This window comes from Leiobunum rupestre, chromosome 5 (genome assembly GCF_980474605.1).
Source record: "Leiobunum rupestre chromosome 5, qqLeiRupe1.1.hap1, whole genome shotgun sequence".
Classification (NCBI taxonomy): Eukaryota; Metazoa; Arthropoda; class Arachnida; order Opiliones; family Sclerosomatidae; genus Leiobunum; species Leiobunum rupestre.
This window is the reverse complement of record NC_143388.1, coordinates 29,975,706-29,997,587: the sequence shown is the minus strand read 5'-3', so window position 1 is coordinate 29,997,587 and position 21,882 is coordinate 29,975,706. Positions and strand designations below refer to the sequence as shown.

Genomic DNA, 21,882 nt, shown 5'->3' with positions numbered 1-21,882 from the left:
ACCTTGTTTTTTCTAAAAAGGAAAGTGGAAAACCGAAGAAAAAACATTTTTCCACGATTTCGCTTGTATTCCCCGCCTTTGGCGATAGTGGATTTTTGGTCGTGTGTAGCGCCCTTATCGGGATTATTCATACACTCAAATTAACAAGGTTCAAGGTTTTATTTTTACTTGTACAAGAGTACACCCCTTTAAAACGGGGCGGCATCACCAAAATGGGAGCACAGTCCAGGGAGTCCTGCGAGGCGATTGACGACGACGCTAAAGCGCGGTACGCGTGATCGAAGTTGGCCGTGGTTGTTCCATAACACAAGCCGCGGCTGCTATCAAATTCGCGAAAATTTTAAAAGCAATGGCGTGGAAAAGGATACAATCTTCTTTCAAAGAATTAAATTTAAACAAAACCTTGGTTTGTGGTCAATCATTTAGGTGTGCGATATTGCATGGAGCGAATGAAAACGGGTTTTGGGTTTTTGTGTAAACAATGCCAATTTCATTTAGGTGGAGCCAAAACGAAAAAGGCGAATGGGTGAGCGTTCTAAATAACTTGGTCTGGTCTTTGAAACAAGACAATGAAACTGGCGATATTTGGTATTATGTACATGGTCCTGCCCATTTAGAACAGATTAACCACGAATACTCGAATATTGAATGTGCCAAAAAGATCAAAACAAGATCCCGAATGAAAAGAAAATACAGTCCAATGTCTAATGACAAAGCTTCTACCAATATCAAAACAAGCCATGAAAATATTCTACGAGACTATTTCCAATTAAATGTTAATGTGGAAGAGCTATATAAAGAATGGTGTGATGCGGATGAGCATTTCAAGGATGTTGCAGAAAAATTTCCTGGCATTAGAATTTTAAGACAAAACCCAGTTGAAAATTTGTTTTCATTCATTTGTTCATCAAATAATAACATCTCTAGGTAATTTATCAATACTCTAAATATAGGCTCTTTCATACAAACAACTATTTCAAGGATCTCAGGAATGGTTGAAAAACTGTGCACAAATTATGGAGAATTTTTGATGGAGATGGATGGCAAACCATACTATTCCTTTCCAACAATTAGTGCATTAGCTATTGATGGAGTGGAAGAAAAGTTACGAGAATTGGGATTTGGTTACCGGGCCAAATACATTTATAAAACTGCCAAAGAACTTGCTAACAATCACCCAGAGAACTACCTAGATACTTTACGATCATATGAATACGAAAAAGCTCATAATGAACTAATTAAGCTTCATGGAATTGGTGCTAAAGTAAATGCTTAACCATGACATATGAATCTGGCCTCTAAATAAGGATTTCTTAATAGGTTGCAGACTGTATTTGCTTGATGTCATTAGATAAAGTGAATGCAATTCCTGTTGACACTCATGTATGGCAAATAGCTGCAAGAGATTATTTACCTCATCTCAGGGGAAAGAAGTCTGTTACTGGAGCAATATATAAAGAAATAGGTATATTTTCAAAACTAAGACTTTTTACTAAAGCACTTTCTTAGGCCCATTAGTAGCCAGGCTTTTTTCTGTAGTCAACACCTATTTCTAAAACATTTGTGTAAAATAATGGCTTGTTGTTATTGTTATTGATGAGTGGGGAGAAGGGAGAGAGATATGCCTATTTGGTCCATTATAAAAAAAAATAGACATAAACTGAAAGTCGCATTAGTGGTATTCTGTACCTTTCCCTTTGGTTTCCTTGAAATCTAATACACTCGTTTATAATATGTTTTTTGAATGGAAGACAAAGCCATTTGCTTGTACTTAATAACCTGTTAATTTCCAGCTAAAATAATTTATGGGAAATTCAAACTGTATAGTTTTATCGATTAATTTTAAAAATTTATATTTTAGGTGATTTTTTTCGTTATAAATTTGGAAAATATGCAGGGTGGGCACATTCGGTAAGTAAACTGGCGTTTTAAGTATTTCCTTTACTTTTAATATAACCATTTCAAATGTTATTTTCAGGTGTTATTTTGCTCTGATTTAAAAAAATTCAATTCTTAGCTGTAACATCTTAATATTTTCAAATGAAATATTTTTTTACTGTTTTACTGTCAAGAATTATTTGAAACAAATATTTTTGCAAACTGGATTGTACTAATTTTTCAGAAAAAAATAGCTAACTGGATCAAAGAATCTCCAGTTTATTATTTCATCAATATTACCCAAGTGATTCAAGACAATGCATTGCTTCATAAATAATGCTATGAAAATTATAAGGGCAGGATCCATAAGAAAATGGAATGGTCCTTTGGTTTCTTTGGATCCAATTAAGTAATACTGGTACATAAGTAATTCCTAACCAACTAATAAAAAATATAGAAAATGGAAAAATTGACTTTTTTAAACAACTTAGAAACTGAGTTTTTCCGTTTCGTAATATTTTTTCATCTCTATAGAAACGTAATGTAACTGGCTCTGGCTGAAAATTGAAAAAGTAAAAATTACTATCAATTCAAAGAACAGAAAAAAAGAAAATATCTTACAATAATATTTGTGGCTTGTAGAGTATTGGAAATATATTGGTTTAAACGGGGGTAAGGAACAACTGAAAATTTAGCGTAAAGATTTCCTTTTCTACTTGGATTGAAGTAGTTTGGAGTCCCTTCATTGCAAATGTACCTCACTGAATTGTTCATCAAGTGCCCTTGAAGAAATAAGACAAGGCTTCAATGGTTGTTTCAATATGAAATCTTTCATAGGTGAATTTCTGGCACCACAACTTGCCAACACAACTATTTCATTTTATATTTTGTAAGGGGAGGGGAGGGGAGGGGAGGGGGGGGGGCATCTAATGAAAATACTATACTACTTTATGTTAACGAGTTAAAACAGGAGAGTATAACAAGTTGCTTAGAAAAATTATCCATTCGACTAATACCGTTTGCAGCCCTTTTGTTTATCTTCCGTACAATGTTTAGGAATAAAAAAAATTAAGGAGAAATACACTTTCTATATGACTTACTAAAACTGTTACACCCAGAAAACAGTTTATAAGTAAATATAAATAACTACGCAGATTAATTTCTATAATTTACATCATTATATGGAGTTAATGTTCTGTGATTTGGTGAGGAAATTACTTCCATTAAAAGCCAGCAAACTTATATATTTAATTTTTATATTCTAAAAGGATACTCCTCTCAAAAAATATAGCTATATACATCTGATTAATTATTTAAAAAGGAGTTTATATTTACAATATTATGCAAAATTAAAATGCTTCTAGAAATGGATGATGATTAGTTCAAAAATGATTTTGCTAAACAACTCTCACCACAATAAAACAGTGTGCAGTGGGAAATGAGGATTTAAAATTAAGTACGCTGCCTACACATTCACCACTTCTAATTTTGAATTTTCAAAAACTTTATAGTCTCATTAATGATGCCAAAAATTAAATTCATACAAAGAAAGTGACAACTTGTTTTTAATTGAACTAAATATTGATTTTGTACTTGAAATCATACTAAAAAATTTCTCAAATCAACCTTATTAATAGGTATCTTGAAATTTTCAAAGTCAAAATCAACCTGACGATTTGTTGCTTTTAAAATAACTTTCCCCCTCCCAATTTGAAGCTCAATGGCTATAATGCCATAAAGAACGGTAGTACAAAACTTTTAAATTTCTTATATTTTAGATTTATTATCTTGCTAGAAAAATCACTTACCACATCGATCCATTTTGCCACTATGTTCGATTTTGAGTAACCTCCCATCCAATGTTTTAATGTATCTTTTAAAACCTTGCGTTTCTTCATGGTTAGTTATTTGAATTTCTATTTCTAAGTCACACAAACCATTCAACTTATAAAAGTTGTGCTCGTTAAATGCAACTATAAATACTACATCTCCTGGGAGGGAATTTTCATTTTCATTTCCACTGCCAATGAATCTAATTTCTTGGTTCTTTAAGACGCCTTCAGATACATTAGATTTACATTAAATTAATTATCATATTTTTATCATAAATGTACGTTCAAAATTTACAGCTTGCCTCTTTTAACTGATATCTGTAATGGAACCTCTTCTTGCAATAAACCTCTTCCATAACATTCGGTACAGTTTCTTAAACCTTAATGTTATTTTCAATAAAGCAGTGCAATATTTTAAAATTATTAAAAGTGTTCAATGTAGATTTGGCAGTGTAAAAATACTTTTACCAGAAGTATGTACGTAAATTTACATCCCATACCAAAAAATAAGTTGACTTTTAGTTTGTATTTAGTTGGTATACACATTTTAGTTGGTATTAAGTTGGTTTTAAGTTGTCAGCATTTTTCAATCAACTAGTTAAAGGGGTAATAAGTGGATATTAAGTTGGCAGTATGGTTTTAGTTGGTAATAAGTTGTTTTTATGTATGGTTTTAGTTGGTATTTGTCCCAAATACAAACTTAAAACCAAGTTCCTAGACCACTTAATTTTTGGTAAGGGATACATACTTCTGGTAAGGTATTTTTACACTGCCAATGGATATTAATAAACCATCTAGGCTATAAAGACCAAACCTGTACCTTCCCAGGCTCGCCTGATGATGTAAAATGTAAAAATTTATTTGAGTAGAGATATTTACAAACCATATTTTTTCAATGTTTATAGTTTTAGAAAGACCCTATATATATTTTTTTCTTGGTAAACGCATTTTGAGAAACCTGAGAAGGTGCATGTTTCAAGTGAATAGCACTAGCTATTATATCATAAACTTCTGGTTTTACAAAAATGTTGCTTAAATTACCATAACAAACTTTGCAAGTTACAACTCTCTTCACATTTTGAATTAATGTAGTGGAGTTATACGTATCCTCCAAATTTAAATAAATGGTTTGTTTGATGTCAGTGCTTTTTTCATTTGGAATGTCCAGGTCCAGTAATCGAAATATTTCATCAAATGAATAATAATCGCTATCACTGTAAAATTCTGTAAATTCTGATTGCACGTACTTTTCCCCACCCAAATCATAAGCATGGCGTTTTTCAGGGTCTATTAAAGTTTTATAGGCACAATCAATCTGTTTGAACTAAAAAATTACACAAAATACAGAATTACCAAATTGAAGGAGGTGGCAGAGAATTTATAACCTTTTCAGTTCCATTTGGATTCCTATCAGGATGATATTGGAGAACAAGTTTCCTGTACGCAGATTTTAATTGTTCATTTGTGCAATTTTTGTCCACTTGTAATACCGAATAGTAGTTTTCTTCCTCCATTTCAAATTTTGTGGACATTAAATAAGAACAAATCCAAAATAAAACTTAAGAAAATGCTTTACGGTGTCAGACTTTGTTCAAGCTGATAAGGGTGGTCTAATCAGACATAGGTACGGCTATATATTCATATGCTAGTATATTTTACACACTATGTATGTTTTTGCAAATTCTTAAAATGCCAACCAGAATAGAAGTTCAGCATATTTAATGCACTGATCCAGATTAATCGTTTTATTATTTCCATAATATACACTATTTGTCACATATACTATAATCACTTTCCGCAATGTGAACTAAATTAGTTGTACATTTGAAAATATTTCAATTAACAATATTTTATTGCTAAAGTATTTTTACAAAAAAATAAGCAAACATTTTTGCAATTTAGCATTAAAAGAGGAAAGATAAACTAACATAGTTTCATTTATATTCCAGTAAATCAACCTATAATTGTTTTTAAAAATATTATTGTTAGAATATTAAGTGAAATTAATTAACTAGTACCTCTTCAATAACGGCATCTTTTGGAATAGTAGGTGCTTTATCTTTTGGTAACAAATCATGGAGGTCTTTGGCTAATCGCTTATTTATTGTTCTTGGTAGTGGAACGTTAAATTTGACGTACAGATCTCCAAATGTACTTTGGTTTAAAATCGGCATCCCTTTCCCACGGATTACCAAAATCTCTTGATCTGCAACTACTTTGCCCTAATAAGTTAAAGGAATTAAAAAATATTTTGTAATGGCAAACAATTATTGTTTCCCAAAAATATTTGGTAAACAAACTTCCTCAGGATGTATCACTATATAATCTCCATCTAGGAATGGAATGGGCTTTTCAAAACCACACAAGGCCTCTGCTAAAGAAATCTGAACATAAATAAAAAGATGATTTTGGTTTCTAGTAAAGTACTGGTGTTCCTCTTGTATAACTGTTGCTAACACAACACCTTCGCTACTATACGCAGTATTTAAACCACTGTCAGTGCCTATAAATGCATATAAGCTATAGTTTCAACAGAAGTTACTCTTATTTAGGGAAAAATTGAAATACCTTTTGGAAAATTAACTTTCATTTGTCTAATTCCACATACTTTACAAGACCCGAGTCTTTCTAAAAGGAATAGTTTCCAATTAAATTGCAATATGGATGTTATTTCAATTAAAGTGAACCTAGTGTACCATTAACTGCACATAAAGAACATGGTTCTTTTGCTAGGACAGGAATTGTAGTTTTATATCCATTATACATGTCCTCAAGGCATAGTGTGACATGGCCATTTGCAATAAACTATAGAAAAATTACATTAGACATAAGAAAAAATTCTTTGGATACTGTACCCTTATCAAAAAATAAGTTGGCTAAAAACCACTTACGACTACTTGTATTTCAACTTAGTTTTCAGTTTGTATTTGGGACAAATGCCTACTAAAAAATAACTTAAATCGTCTTTATTAATCAACTTATTTCCAACTAAACCAGAATCGACATTTACATTTAACTACTTAAAACCAACTTAAAAATAATATGTAACTTCCTGACTACTAAAAACCAACTAATTACAAACTTAGCAAAAGAAGTATTTTCCTACCAACTGAATAACAACTCATTACCCCTTCAACTAGTAACTTGAAATATGCTGACAACTTGAGCCTACTTAATACCAAGATAATATCAACTAATAATGTGTATACAAACTAAATACAAACTGAAATCCAACTTATTTTTTGGTAAGGGTACTGTTTAACATTACTTCATTCAAATCCGCCATTTTGTTATCCTTCACTCAAATTTTATCAGGAGGCTAAAACCAGAACTAAACAAACTTGTATCTTATCTTATCTTTCACGGTGTTCTAAGAAACGCAGGTAGTTGTCCTTTACCTAGGTAACCAAATTTGCTATCATGGTTGGCTAGACTAAAATTCAGTAAGTTAATTTTTATGAAATAAAATTTTGTCGTGACAAGGCAACATGACTCTTGACCCTTACAAAATACTCGATGTATCGAGAGACAGCACCAATCAACAAATAAAAAAGGCCTTCTATAAACTATCAAAATTATGGCATCCTGACAAAAATCCGAATGGAACTGAAAAAGTAAGTAGCACCAAACCAAGTTAAACAATCCTTGACTTATAATGCCACTATACTAAGTTTTAATTACCATTTTAATAAAAAGAAATTAAAATATTCAAGTAAAATTCTTAAAATTTCAGTTCAAAGACATTTTATGGGCATATCAGCTTCTTTCAAATGAAGATACAAGAAAACAGTACGACTCTGGACAGTGTGATGGAATATCCCAAACAAACCCCCAAGAAGAATTTTTCAGTTGGGAGGACATTGAAGAAATGTTCCATGATTTAAATAATACTAGCAACATGCAACAAGCTTCTAAAATTATCCACCATGTTCCTTTAACATTGGAAGAAATGTATAAAGGCACACAAAAAGACATAAAACTTCCCATAAGAAGAGCATGTTCAATGTGCTATGGTAAAAATTTAAAAATATCTATTAAATTGGTACTTAAAAATTTAAATTGTTTATGTACTGGTCTTGTGATTTAAGGAATTAGCGAAAGATCCAAACACTGCTCAAAATGTAAAGGGGAAAAAGTAATTATGCTGAAAAAAACGTTCAAAGTCAATTTTGGGAAAGGTTTTAATATCTAATTTAATTTTAATTTTTGGCAGTATATTGTTATAGTGTACTTTACTTCATAGGTACTTTGAAAGGCCAAGAGATTGTATTCATTGGAGAGGGAGAGGAATTACCAAATTTATTGCCAGGGAACATTGTATTTAAAGTTGTGATGGAAGATAACAATTTAGAATGGAAATTAGAAGGGAATGATTTAGTTCTACATAAAAAAATTGCTTTGGGAAATTGTTTTGGAAAATTCACTATTGAGATAAAACCATTTTGGGAAAAAAACTATTATATAGCACACGTACCCGCTCTAACAGGTATCATTTTACATTTGTATTTAACTTTTATGTCTTTAGTCCAACCTGAATGATTTTTCTCTTACAATAAAGATCACGCAAACCCGATACCTCAATACAGTCGAAAATTTTTAATTCAAAATTTAGGAATGCCTAATCAGCTAAATACAGTACAGAAGGGTAACTTAATTGTTAAGTTTAAAGTGCAGTTTCCCACTGCTTCTTTAGGGGACGACTCGTTAAGGAAGCTCAGAGAAATTTATGGAATTAAAATGCAAAGAAAAAATAAAGTAAGACTTTTTTTCCAATTTATATATGAGATTAAAAATATAAATTAAAGACATTTTTACAGCTTGTTAAGTTAGAAAGCCTCACAAATGCAATATTAGACAACAGTTACTTAGATGATCAATTCAAGAAGAACAAATTGCTTACTGATGAAAACATTAAATTCCAAGTAGCAATTATATTTTTAAATATCAATATTTAACAAGTTCAAAGTATCTATAATTTCCATAAGTATGACACCTCTTGCATGGAAATATTTTACTGAATGCTTTTCACAACACGCACTTCGTTGTCATTTGGTATCCACTTGCTCTAATATTTAATGTAGCGCATGACAGCACTTTACTAGAGACCAATTTTCTATCTCTGATAATGTCACTGTGAATAGTTCTAAGTAAAATATTTTTCAAAAACATACTTATGGAAAAAATTTGTAAACTTTTGGTATGAAATTATGATATGTTAATAGAAAATTTGTATAGCAGGAAAACAAATTAAATAATAGGACTAAAGAATACCCTAAAATCATCAAATTTCAAGTAAATTATATTTTAGGACATCAATATTTAATTGACACCCCTTACCGAAAAACGTTAGCCTAATAATCGTTAAAAAGTTGTTGCATTAAATCTTCCAAAAATTGCCTTCAAAGGTTGTTAAAAAGTTACCGAAATATTGCTCCACAGTTGCGCAACGGTTGCGCAACCGAGACCCAACGGTTGCGCAACTGAGGCCCAACGGTTGCCTGATTTTAAGTTGTGTAAAAATTGTTTCCAAAAGTAGCTTGAAAATAGCGTTAAAATCAATGGGAAATTGCTTATGAATGTCAAAAAGTTGCCCAACCGTTGTGCGTATATTGTCAAAACGTTGCTCAACCATTGTGCGTATTGAACCACTAATTAGTAGTAATTGTAGTAAAATAATTAAAAAATGATATACAACCAAAATTAACTTTAATTAAAATTAAACAAACTTTACAAGAGACTAGAATATTCGGACATGTCACTGTCACTAGTTTTTTCTCCTTGCAATGGGTTCATTTCACCACCACACTTTTCCTTGGCTTTTATCTTCCTCATTTGCCTCACGGCCACAGTCACTTTGTTGTTAATCTTTTTCACTAAATAGTTCTCCTTAAATTTAGAAGTCTTGAAATACTTTCCAATGAATGCTAAAAGATATAAATGTATAGTAACAGCAAACTTAATTTTGATCTTTAAAATAAATTAATCCCTTATTTAAATAAGGATCTTAAAATATTAAATTTCAGGAGTAGATATATATTTTCCATTACATTTTACATGTAATTAAATTAAAACTGGGTTTGGACATGACCAGCCAACAGGACTGAGCGATATAATTAGTCTACACTAATAAGTCCTTCAGAAAAAAAAACCTAAATAAACATGTTCTGGAAAATTATAGTTTTAAAATGCAATATATCTCATATCAAATTTATATTAATAATATATTAAAATGTTTACAAAAGATAAGATCAATTTAAGGAATTCGCAAATTTTTCTTTAAAAATAATTAGTTTAATATTTTAAAACCATCATAAAAACCATACACACCAGTGATTGCATCCCAAACAACCGGCTCTATCCCTTTTTTTGCCCCTTTTCCTTTAGCACTAAGTTTCGCCAATTCCCCGGTGGTGTACTTCGATCTTAAAATCGCACCAATTGCGGCTGATGCACTTTTTGAGGCTTGCAGTTTAATTTTGGCCAGATCTTGGGGTTTAACATAGTAACCACACCCCTCAACTAATTCTACCTGTATTGATAATGTAAATGACTAAATGACAAAATATCATTTCAAAAACAATCAGACTTACAAGCTTGCTTTCGGTTTGCATTGGTACTTCTATTGGTCCCTATAAAAATTAATTGTAGAAATTAAACTTTGCACCATTATATGGTACATGGAAATAAGGATTGTGGTTACATATTTTTGGACAAAATAGGAATAACATATCTGCCTCAATTCTAATTACTTACTGAAAATGTTCTTACTGGCGCTAATGTGACAAGTGTTTGCAGAAAACATATAATTTTTTTCATTTCTTCTTGAGGAACTATACCAAAAAAAAAAATAATTACGAGCGTCTTTCATTTGTTAATAACAAGAAACTAATGATACACTATTTAAGGCAGCTAGAATCTATTTGTACTTTCCCTTTCAAAGAAGAGAGGCCCATTGTTTGCGGTTTATCTATAGTTTCTTGTTAATAGTAATTTACAAAGAGTCAATCTACGAGCCTTTCTCTGCCAAAAAGGAACATCTGTGGCATGCCTTTTCCTGGTTTTTTAGTTTTTCAATCTCTTGACTTTGTTGGAAAATTACTTTCTTAAGTTGCTCTTTAAAATTAAATATAATTTTTTATTTATTTTAAACGTAATTTTATATGCTATTAAAAGTACCAATGTTGTTGTTGGAAGTACTTGGCAAATTGTTGGAACCATCCAGGAAATCTAAGAGATATTTCCGTTGGTTTAAATTTAAACAGAACTAATTTATTAATTTGTGTTATTCCTACTTTCTTCAAGCAGCACTTGTGAAAGCTTATATCTTTAACAACTGCTTATAGGGAAGAATAGGAATAACACCTATTGAATAAAACATACCGTAACTATCCAAATCACCAGCTTCTATTCCCTCTCTTATAACTCCTGATAGTGACCTCTGAGATGGTATACTTGTAGCGTCAAGATGAAAAACCCCTGTTGTAGCTTCCGGATACGTCATTGTTTGCGACGCTTCTTGATAGGGAATCCTAGGGGAGAGTTCCTGATAGTTCACTCTTAATGTTGATTCCGGATGGTTAACTTTGGGCGACGTATCCGGATAGTTAATTATGGGCGACGTATCCGGATAGTTCATTATGTGCGACGGATCCGGATAGTTCGTTCTGGGCGACGGATCCGGATAGTTCGTTCTCGGCGGCGGATCCGGAAAGTTCATTCTCGGCGACGGATCCGGATAGTTCGTTCTGGGCGACGGATCCGGAAAGTTCATTCTGGGCGACGGATCCGGAAAGTTCATTCTGGGCGACGGATCCGGAAAGTTCATTCTGGGCGACGGATCCGGAAAGTTCATTCTGGGCGACGGATCCGGAAAGTTCATTCTGGGCGACGGATCCGGAAAGTTCGTTCTGGGCGACGGATCCGGATAGTTCGTTCTGGGCGACGGATCCGGAAAGTTCATTCTGGGCGACGGATCCGGAAAGTTCGTTCTGGGCGACGGATCCGGATAGTTCGTTCTGGGCAATGGATCCGGATAGTTCGTTTTGGGCGACGGATCCGGATAGTTCATTCTGGGCGACGGATCCGGATAGTTCATTCTGGGCGACGGATCCGGATAGTTCATTCTGGGCGACGGATCCGGATAGTTCATTCTGGGCGACGGATCCGGATAGTTCGTTTTGTGCGACGGATCTGGATTGTTCACTATGGGCAGCGGATCTGGATTGTTCATTACGGGCAGCGGTTCACGATAGTTTGGTATGGGCGGCGGTTCCTTACAGGGAATCATAACTGAGGAGGAGGGATGGGTTATATTTGTTGCTTTTGTAGTTAGAGATTTTAACCCTGATAGCTCTAACTCATATATCCTTTTTGATTTAATCAAATCATTTTTTAGTTGTTTCTTCTTTGCTTTAACACTTTTTCCTTCACTTTTTTGTGGTCTTAATTCTTCAGTTGGTTTTACTTCTGTGTCTACCCCTTCCACAACTTTTTTTGTTTCTTTACTCAAATTTTCAATAATAGTTTTCTGTTTCCTTTCCAAAAATGTTTTATCTATAGAATGCAACATTTTAGGATTAATTATGTAAAGGAAAACAACCCATGAGAATGGGGAGGAAAGCGTTTTCAAAGTTTCGCAAATAATTTAAACAAAACTTCCCTTTAAACGTAGTTTACACTAGAAAGCGTCGAAGTATTTTTTCTTAACGCGCGTTTGTATGGGCCAAAGTGGAAAAACGCGTCGTTTCGCGCGCGCTAGTGAAAACCAAGGCTTATTGTATCTAAGTGCTAACTCTTGTTTCGCGCATTTGAAAAAGGTATATTATTTCAATAAAAATGTACCATTCGAACTAAAAGCCTTTTTTTGAAGAAAGATATTAGAGAAATGGGGACTAGCCAAAATCTTACCTTTGTGAACATGAATAACCTCGGTTTCAAAACTTTTATTCTTCCATTTAACTAGCGCTTTCCGTTTTTCAACCATGTCTTCACAATTTACAAATTGTTTTTCATTTACTATACTGACTTTGTTTTCTTTTATCCAATAAACTAAAGCCATTTTTTTGGATTTTTTCATGTTTGACAGTTTCTTTGTTTCTTTTATTTTGTCCTCGCAGTGAGATGTTAGTAAATCTCTAACTAACTCGTCCGACATTTCAAAAGCACGATGTTAAAAAGACGGCGGGAAATGAGAATTGTCGAACGGCCGCGTACCTCGCTCTGATAGGTCCGACCTTTTGGTGAACCACGGCCAACTTTGATCACGCGCTTTTCGCGCTACTACGGCCAACACATTCGTCGAAATTCCGCGAGCAAGGATTTTCCCCATATAAACTGTACTATAATGTGTAGGAGTTCAGCGCCACGCTCGGTGGTTATATTGTCCCCAATGTAAAAACTATACTAAAAATAATAATCCGCTATGGGCGCTGACGTCATACACATCTTTTGCTCATAGGTTAACACAGGAACGTCAACGAATGAGATGGCCGCTGTAGCGCGAGAGATGCGCGAGAAATCAAAGTTGGCCGTGGGTGAACTTGCGCAGCTTTCGCGTCTGACATCCACGCTAGGCGGCCTCTGGTTTCCGTAACGTCTACATCCTGCCTTCCTTCTTACGGAGGCAATGGCTTGTAGAAGGCAGGACGGATACAATACGGAGAGTTGGTGCACGCCTAGCCTAAGCGTAGTAACGTATAGAGCGCAGGCGCGTGACAACGTTTTTACGAGAGCGGGGGTAAAAACAAGATGTTTAAGACAAAATTATAAAAAAAACTTGATAGGCTATATATTCTCTCCCCGATTAAAAGTAGCCGGGAAATTTGAAAAGGGTTTTAAGTTAACCACGCAAAATCAAGATGTCATTTAATCGGAAACGAAAACATTCAGGATCAGAATTGTCTGATTCCAGTGAAGGTTTAAGTAGTGATGGAAATGTATCGGATTGTCGAAACCTCAACGCAATGTCGAATTCCAGTGGCAATGAAATCACTGACAGTGATACTGATAGAGGATTTGAAGAATCAAGTAGCGAAGTTATTAGTGAAGAAAGAAGTGAAACTTCAAATCAAAGCCAAGGCGATAGGAATCAGGATTATGGTATGTATTTTTATGATAAAGTCGTTCCATAATTTACATTGGTAAAGTGCGTTCAAAGACTGTTTGAAATCGCGAAAAAGTAGAAAGGTCCATCACACAAGGGTGAAAAATATAAAAAACCCTAACAAAAATTAAAACAGTTAAAAACAACGCGCAACTTGGACCGATAGGTCTTCAAGATCAAAATAAAGACGTGAAACTCGGAACGCATAGGTCTTCGAGATCAAAATAAAGACGCGAAACTCGCACCGATAGTCTTTCAGAGTCTACATCTCTAACAACCTATGCGGTCCGAGTTTCGCGTCTTTATTTTGATCTCGAAGACCTATCGGTGCGAGTTGCGCGTTGTTTTTAACTGTGTTAATTTTTGTTAGGGTTTTTTTTTTATATTTTTCACCCTTGTGTGATGGACCTTTCTACTTTTTCGCGATTTCAAACAACCATAATTTACATGGTCTACTATACCCAAGTTATCGAATAGCAATAAAGAGCATGCCCGGGCCCCAGGAAAATTATATTTTTAGGTCCCAAGATATATTTATTTCTGGAAATATCTTTGTTTCGCGATAAGAGTTTAAAAAACGATTTAAAGCTGGGCCCCGAAAACTCTACCGGCCCGGGAAATTTGCTACGGCTTTCCACGTCTCTTTTCTGGCGTGATGATATTCTCTCTCGTACGAGAGACGCTATAACTGTTTCCACTGGCGCGCGCCAAAATGTTAGTTTTTGTCGCGCGTAAAAAAAAAATTGGTGGAGACGAAGCTTAAAGGGATAGTGAAATAGGAAAATACAAAACCTTCAAGCTATTCAGCTTCCAAAACTACATCTTTTTCCAATTTACAGTCATTAAAAAATGTAAACTCAAATTTTTAAAAAATGAGATCTATGCCCAAAAAAAGCAGACGCCGCCAAACGCGAAATCGCCGTGTGTTTTTGAGAATCCCGCTTTAAGTTTCGAAGCCCAATGAGGGGCGACTTTTTTGAAATTCAATTTTAAAAAACAAATTAAAGTCGAGACTTATAGTGGGATTCTCAAAAACACAAGGCAATTTCGCGTTTGGCGTCGTCTGCTTTTTTTTGGGCATAGATTTCTGATAACTGCGGTTCATTTACTTCTTCAACGATACATTTTTTAATGATAGTCTGTCTCGGCAATGGCCATATGCATCATTGCATCTTAAGGACTGACCACTTTCCGCGAGTGGGATCAGAATACATTGTAAACTAGGGTTGTTAATTTTCCGGAAAAATAAAATGCGGAAAAATTTCCAGCAAATCGGAAAAATAAAAAATTTAAACATAAATTACTTTTCAAGGGTTTTTAATGTTTTAAACTTTTTATCGATTTAAAATGACTAATATCAGTAAACATACTACAAAACATTAATAGTGTTACATTTCAACCAGTTTAAACTAGTCTATAGGTTTAGTTTTGCTTTTAGATTAGAAAAAATGAGGTGAAAATGCCACTTTATTTAAATTTGCAAACAATATACTAGACAAATCATGGAATGAAAACGTTTTTAATATTTTTCGGAAAAATACGGAAAATTTTCCGGAAAAAAGGGGCAAACCTCGAAAGTTTAGTCTTTGACGAACTTTTTTTGGAAAAACTCTTTTAAAGGGATACTGAAATCGGAAAATACAGTACCTTCAAGCTACTCAGCTTCCAAAACTACAGCTTTTTCCAATTTACAGTCATTAGAAAAGATGTAAACTCAAATTTAAAAAAAAAAACTATGCCCAAAAAAGCAGACGCCGCCAAACGCGAAATCGCCGATGAGAGGCGACTTTAATTTGAATTTTAAATTAAATTTCAAAAAGGTCGCCTATCATTGGGCGTGGGGCCTTTTGCAGGATTCTCAAAAACACTCGGCGATTTCGCGTTTGGCGGCGTCTGCTTTTTTTTAAATTTGAGTTTACATCTTTTCTAATGACTGTAAATTGGAAAAAGATGTAGTTTTGGAAGCTGAATAGCTTGAAGGTACTGTATTTTCCGATTTCAGTATCCCTTTAAGCGCCGCCTAGCCGCCACTGGTTTTCAGTCCTTAGGATATAATGATTCAAAAGGTCATTGCCGAGACAGACTATTATCAAAATATTTATCGTTGAGGAAATAGGAAGTGTCTTACTTATAGTTATTATGTTACTTATGATGGGATAATAAAAAAATCCTTAAATGTTATTTTACATTTGTTTTAAAATTTTACTAACAAATTTCCAGAATCTGATGACGACCATCAGTCCAACGCTTATAGTGATGATGATCATGGTGAAAATTATATTGCCGATGCCAATGATGACGAGAATGGCGATCCCAATGATGACGAGAATGGCGATCCCAATGATGACGAGAATGGCGATCCCAATGATGACGAGAATGGCGATCCCAATGATGACGAGAATGGCGATCCCAATGATGACGAGAATGGCGATCCCAATGATGACGAGAATGGCGATCCCAATGATGACGAGAATGGCGATCCCAATGATGACGAGAATGGCGATCCCAATGATGATGAGAATGTTTTTCCTGATGACCCTGATAAACCGTTGTATTTAAATGCTCCCATCAAAATCCTTGAAAGCGCGTTAGCTATTTTATGTTTTTCATTACGCTATTGTTTAACTAGTGAAGCTATAAATGCACTTCTGCAGTTGATAAACCTTCATTTACCATACGGAAATGTTTTGCCAAAGTCACTATATTTGTTTAGAAAAATATTTAGAAATAACATTAAACGGACATACCACAGGTACTGCGCAGCTTGTTTCGGTTCAATGGACGAAAACGAACGAAGTTGTACCAACTGTGGTAAGGAGTTTACCGAGAAAGACTCAAACTATTTTATTTCGTTGGACATAAAAGAACAACTGAAAAGTTTATTTTCAAGGAAAGGTTTTAAAGATTTGCTTTTAAGCCGATTTAATCGAGTTGAAACTGTAGAGGTTTTATCGGATATTTACGATGGAAATATTTACAAAAATGAATATATGGACAGTAAAAACCCAAATTCAATCTCTCTGATGTGGAACACTGACGGTGTACCTTTATTCGAAAGTTCATCGTCGAGCATTTGGCCCCTATATTTACTAATTAATGAGCTGCCCTATGTTGAACGAGTTAAAAAGGAAAATGTACTTTTGGCCGGATTGTGGTTTGGAAAGGCAAAGCCAGCCATGAACCAATTTTTTAAACGAACTTTATACGACAGTTTGAGTGACTTGTCAGATGGCTTTAATTTCAAGTTTTATGGCAGTCAAGAGACAGTTTTAATGAAAGCGACCCTTCTTTGCGGTACGTGTGACATGCCTGCGAAGTGCCTTTGCTTAAATATGAAGCAATTCAACGGAGAATTTGGATGCCCAATATGTAAACAAAAAGGTGAAATTTACCGTGGGCCTAATGGTCAAGGACCGCGAGTGTACCCATTCCAAGAAAGAAATGGTGACGGTCCTTTAAGGACGAACGCAGAATTAATTGAACTGGGCCAAGCAGCTCTCAACACCGGGAATTGCTTATTTGGCATTAAAGGGCCAACTATTTTAACATCCTTGGTAAAAGATGTTATAAATTCTACATCTTTTGACGTGATGCATGCGACTTATCTAGGACTAGCCCGAAAACTGTGTTCATTATGGTTCGACAGCCAATTCAGCAATTACAATTTTTCGTTGTCAAAATCAGTTGACCTTGTTAATCAAAGAATTTCAAATCTTAGTGTTCCATACTTTGTCCAAAGAATACCGCGACCTTTGAAAGACTTAAAATATTGGAAAGCTTCAGAATACAAATATTGGCTATTGTATTACTCAATCCCAATTTTAACCGGCCTTTTAGATGCTCAATTTATGCGCCACCATGTCCTTTTGGTATCGGGTATATATTTGTTAAACAAAGAATTCATAACCACAGCAGACGTTAAAACGGCGGAAGAAATGCTTTGGGAATATGTGTCGCGATTTGAAAATTTATATGGAAAGAGACACATGACTGCCAACCTTCACGCGCATGTCCATGCTGCAAAATGCGTTAACCAACTTGGCCCGTTATGGGCAACTTCTTGTTTCCCGTTCGAAAATTTGAATGGATCACTACTGAAAATGGTACATGGTACCCAATATCCCCAACTGCAGATCATTAACACCACCTCAACCATCTTGAACTTACCGAAACTAATTTACAAATTAGATGATACATCTAAAGCGTTTGATTTTTGCTCCAAGTTGTCCACGGTCGGAAAACGTTTTAAAGTTTCCGAAACCACTAGTGACGGTCATTTAGTGGTGGGAAAAATAAAAAAATTTGAAAACGTCCCGTTAGTTTTAAGATTGCCATTATTGCAACTGCATGGCGAATTAGGCAACAATATATGGTTTTTTCATAGATTAAAGGTAAAACAATTGTTGTACGTTTCAAAATCTTACTCGCGGCAAGGAAAACGTCAATCTTCCTGTATAACCTACAAGCGGGATGGAATTATTTGTTTTGGAGATATTCACTGGTTTTTGAAACATAAGCCTTGCTACTGTGGAATTGAAAATTGCAACTGCATAGGAAAATATGCAGCCATAGTAAGGAAACTAAATGTTTCAAATTTAAAAATAAATAATTTAACCGTAGCTCACATACATCTATTTAAAGAAGAGAGAGAATTTATAGCCTTGGATTTTAACGATATTATTTCACCTTGTTTTTCTTTTAATGTTAATCAAGTTCGATACATTTGTACACCGGCCAATAAAATTGACAATGAATAATAACAAGTGGGCCTGGCAGTCCCGAATAATAGTCTCACACCAGCTGTGTCATTTACTTCATTTTATGTACTTTTGGCGTTAAGAAAGTGCCACTTATAACTCTTACCGCCGTACAACGTTCTCCTACGCACGATCTCATACGATAATTTTTTTCAAAATTATTACTTCGTTTTATGTACTTACGGCGTTAAGAAAGCGCTACTTATAACAACTCTTACCGTCGTACATCTTTCTCTTATGTACGATCTCTTACGCATTGGCGTAACTAAGGACCTCGGGGCCCCCTCGCGAAACGTTTTTTGGGGCCCTCTTATGAATAAAAGCAAGGTTATAAAACGAACTAAAAAGAGGCCGTTGGAACTCCGGGGCCCCCCGCGCTGCGGGGGTGCGGGGGCCCTATTTACGCCACTGCTCGTACGATATATTATTCAAAATCATTGTCGACTTCTATTTATGGCTGGCTACCGGTGGCGCCGCCAGCAATAGGCACAAGTGGGCACGTGCCTACATATTACTCTTTTCCAACTACACCCTATGCAACCTAATGTTGCGAATAAACCATGAAATATTAATTTGATTCCAAAAATTTATTTACATTTTGTATCATTTATCTAGCAAACAGCTTGTTTTTTAACATTTTTTTTTTAATTTTTCGCTTTTTCTCAACTTCGGCCTTCCTTTTCTTGGTCTCTGCTTCTTTTTGAGCGTTATCTTCTTCGAAATCGAGATTTTTTTGGCTACTGTTTAATTAAAAATTATTAGGAACAAGACGGCACAGCCACAATAGTATTCTAAAACTTTTAAATATTCAAAATAAAAAAAAACTTTTGCGGGCCGGGTTTAATAATAATAATAATAATAATCAGCTAGGCTAATACCCAAGGCACCACCTTAGGCCTAAGTCATCAAGCGACTTTTGAAGCCTTTAATTCAGGTGGCAAAATAAAACAAATTTGCGGGTCGGGTCGGGTTTAAAATTTGTAATTTTTAATCGGGTCGGGTCGATCTTTAAAAATAGTCGGCCCGACTCATCTCTAGCAAATGCCTATATTGCCCAGGCGCGGCCCTGTAAACAACTCCTCAAACTACCTCGTGCCAACTAAAGTTAAGTACTTTTCTCGTATGAGATGTAATATCAAGAATGTATTTATTTATACTCAGGGAGAATGAATATGTCGAGATTATTTTTAGCGTTTCTCCAATTCCACCCGTTGGGCCCCCCGGTATGCTCCTCCACTTTAATAAAATCAAATAATACTGCAATCTCATTGGTTCTTATAAATTACGTTTTTCGACGCGATTAACGCTGCCGCTGCGAGGACGCAAAAAATAAGAACGCCTCCTCCCCCCCCCCCCTTAGCGTGACGGGGTTAGGGGCTCAACGTGTCCGTCGATAGTCTCGACATGTTCATTCTCCCTGAGTATAAATAAATAAATACATTATTGGTAATATAAATATCTGATATTACTTACTTTGCCTCTGTGGTTCCAAATAAAGCTTCTCGGAGAAGTTTGTTTTCCATCTCTAACCGTTCATTATTGCTTTCTAAAACTAATCACATGCGAAAATTACATGTTTGATTCGAGAAAAATAAGTAAATTATGTAATTTATGATAATTACTTTCGTATTTCCTTTTCAAATCGTCCAAAATGGCATCGTTCTCCATGATATAAGTGAAAGAGCCCCACCGGTGTTTGGAAAATTCACCCAGAAAATCAGGTAGTGGATGACGCGTTGTAGCTTTCTCTATGTCTTCAATTCGCGCGGGAAACTGACGAAATTCAAACGCCATCTATTGCGCGCGAAGCCACTGATTTCTTATATTAATAGTCTTTGGCAACGTTTTGATAATTCTGTGGCAATTTTTGAAACTCGTCTTGTGTCACCCTGAGTAGTCCTTTTGCATATCCTATACCTTTTTATCATTTACTATATTTTTTGCTGAATATTCAGCCTGCAATGTTTTAACAGCAACTTTAAGGCAATCTTTAGGAGACAACAGTTGAGGTGATTTTTGACAAACATTATAGCAACCTTTAAACCATTAATTTTCTTTATAAGTACTAGAAAGTCTCAACAAATAAAGTTGTGTTTGGTTGCCTATTAGTTGCCCCAAAAAGTCGAAGTTTCTCTATAGTTGACAAAATATTGTCAATTGGTTGTGTGAAATTTTTGTAAGGGACATGCTATTATAAACGTATTTTGATCCTAAATATGTTTCTGGTATTTTGGAAATATTGAAAATAATGTAACATTTTTATTGTAACAGAAAGACAAATCTGATACCCGAAATAAAGGAACCACATGCTTATGTTTCAAACCCAACGTAAACTATATTTTGAAAAAGACAGTATCTCTATGAGGCGCTGGGCTAATAGAAAATTTATACTTTGTAACAGAAAATCAAATTGGATAGGAGGAATAAAGAATACTCTATCAAAAGACCCATAAGCAGTAGACATCAAGAGCGTACAAAACACAAAGATAGGAAAAAGAAATCTAAGAGTTTATGTTCTATTTAATAATATTTTAACTGCTGGATAATTTTCATTGGTTCATTCAATATTTTTAGAAAGAAACTATGGAATAATTTAAAATAAATATTTTAGTAGATATATTGCTATGGTAATTAACTTTACTATTCAACCTAAATGTATTTCCAAGAGAAACCTAACTTTAGAAATGAAGTAGAAGTGGAGTTTCTTATATCATTTGCAGCTTTAATTCTCATTACATATAAAATTATTCTAAGAACCTTTTTCTTTTGTGTAAAAATAAATATTGTAATTATACAAATAAACCTTTAATTCGGTCAAAGTGTGAATTTAATTATTTCAAATATTGACTGAATTTTAAAATTTCAACCAATAAGTAGGCAGTGTAGTTAAAAATAATTATATTTCTTTGTCTTATTCTAATGTAAATTTGCCAACAATTGAATTTCAATAAAGAAAATTCTGTTATTCCGATTCCTTGGCGTAATAATATTAAAAAATGTAATTTTACTGGTTCTTTAATTGGTTGAGAAATATCATTTTTTGGAGAAAGTGATGAGTTTACATCAAATTAATTAAAACTATATTTTTAAATAACATTGTTTTTAATTTTTTTTTAAAGAAAATTAATACACTGAAATGATACTTTTTCATCACCAGAAATTTTTTAGAAAAATTGCTAATGTAGCCTGACAATTTCTCATTTATAGATAAACAAAGGTTTCTTTAGCAACTACACAAAGCTGATACTTATATCCCATATAGATCAACCATATCACCTAGTTCTAAGAATGTTTATCTTTGGTGTAAAAGTAC

The 21,882-nt window shown here is 34.2% G+C and overlaps 4 protein-coding genes across 9 annotated transcripts; 2 read left to right on the top strand and 2 right to left on the bottom strand.

The window, feature by feature from the left end:
• The first annotated feature begins 233 nt into the window (after window positions 1-233).
• On the top strand, window positions 234-2,091 carry Ogg1 (8-oxoguanine DNA glycosylase). Of its 4 annotated transcripts, none has more exons than XM_090175446.1 (7): window positions 234-426; window positions 499-526; window positions 623-927; window positions 982-1,264; window positions 1,321-1,465; window positions 1,862-1,911; window positions 1,979-2,091. In XM_090175446.1, exons 1-7 carry the CDS (start codon window positions 350-352, stop codon window positions 2,015-2,017), a joined length of 927 nt encoding a protein of 308 aa, XP_090031572.1. In that variant the 5' UTR covers window positions 234-349; the 3' UTR covers window positions 2,018-2,091. The 4 variants fall into 4 exon arrangements, with proteins under 4 accessions (XP_090031572.1, XP_090031571.1, XP_090031574.1 ...); XM_090175448.1 differs by having other exon boundaries at window positions 368-426; window positions 618-927; window positions 1,979-2,088; XM_090175445.1 differs by having other exon boundaries at window positions 235-426; window positions 499-927; window positions 1,979-2,087.
• Window positions 2,070-5,251, bottom strand: LOC149944093 (dnaJ homolog subfamily A member 4-like). The gene is made up of 6 exons (XM_090175443.1): window positions 5,096-5,251; window positions 4,752-5,034; window positions 4,013-4,090; window positions 3,687-3,935; window positions 2,500-2,660; window positions 2,070-2,435 (listed from the first exon to the last, which is right to left on the bottom strand). Exons 1-6 carry the CDS (start codon window positions 5,240-5,242, stop codon window positions 2,175-2,177), a joined length of 1,179 nt encoding a protein of 392 aa, XP_090031569.1. The 5' UTR covers window positions 5,243-5,251; the 3' UTR covers window positions 2,070-2,174.
• A 189-nt stretch (window positions 5,252-5,440) lies between these two features.
• On the bottom strand, window positions 5,441-7,027 carry LOC149944092 (dnaJ homolog subfamily A member 2-like). The gene is made up of 6 exons (XM_090175399.1): window positions 6,979-7,027; window positions 6,407-6,515; window positions 6,279-6,338; window positions 6,011-6,213; window positions 5,729-5,932; window positions 5,441-5,668 (listed from the first exon to the last, which is right to left on the bottom strand). Exons 1-6 carry the CDS (start codon window positions 6,994-6,996, stop codon window positions 5,645-5,647), a joined length of 618 nt encoding a protein of 205 aa, XP_090031525.1. The 5' UTR covers window positions 6,997-7,027; the 3' UTR covers window positions 5,441-5,644.
• A 55-nt stretch (window positions 7,028-7,082) lies between these two features.
• LOC149944091 (dnaJ homolog subfamily A member 1-like) lies at window positions 7,083-21,463 on the top strand. Of its 3 annotated transcripts, none has more exons than XM_090175004.1 (9): window positions 7,083-7,324; window positions 7,444-7,723; window positions 7,799-7,888; window positions 7,954-8,196; window positions 8,269-8,465; window positions 8,528-8,632; window positions 8,949-9,002; window positions 20,841-20,897; window positions 20,971-21,463. In XM_090175004.1, exons 1-9 carry the CDS (start codon window positions 7,199-7,201, stop codon window positions 21,091-21,093), a joined length of 1,275 nt encoding a protein of 424 aa, XP_090031130.1. In that variant the 5' UTR covers window positions 7,083-7,198; the 3' UTR covers window positions 21,094-21,463. The 3 variants fall into 3 exon arrangements, with proteins under 3 accessions (XP_090031130.1, XP_090031129.1, XP_090031131.1); XM_090175003.1 differs by having other exon boundaries at window positions 8,946-9,002; XM_090175005.1 differs by lacking the exons at window positions 8,528-8,632; window positions 8,949-9,002.
• Window positions 21,464-21,882: the final 419 nt, after the last annotated feature.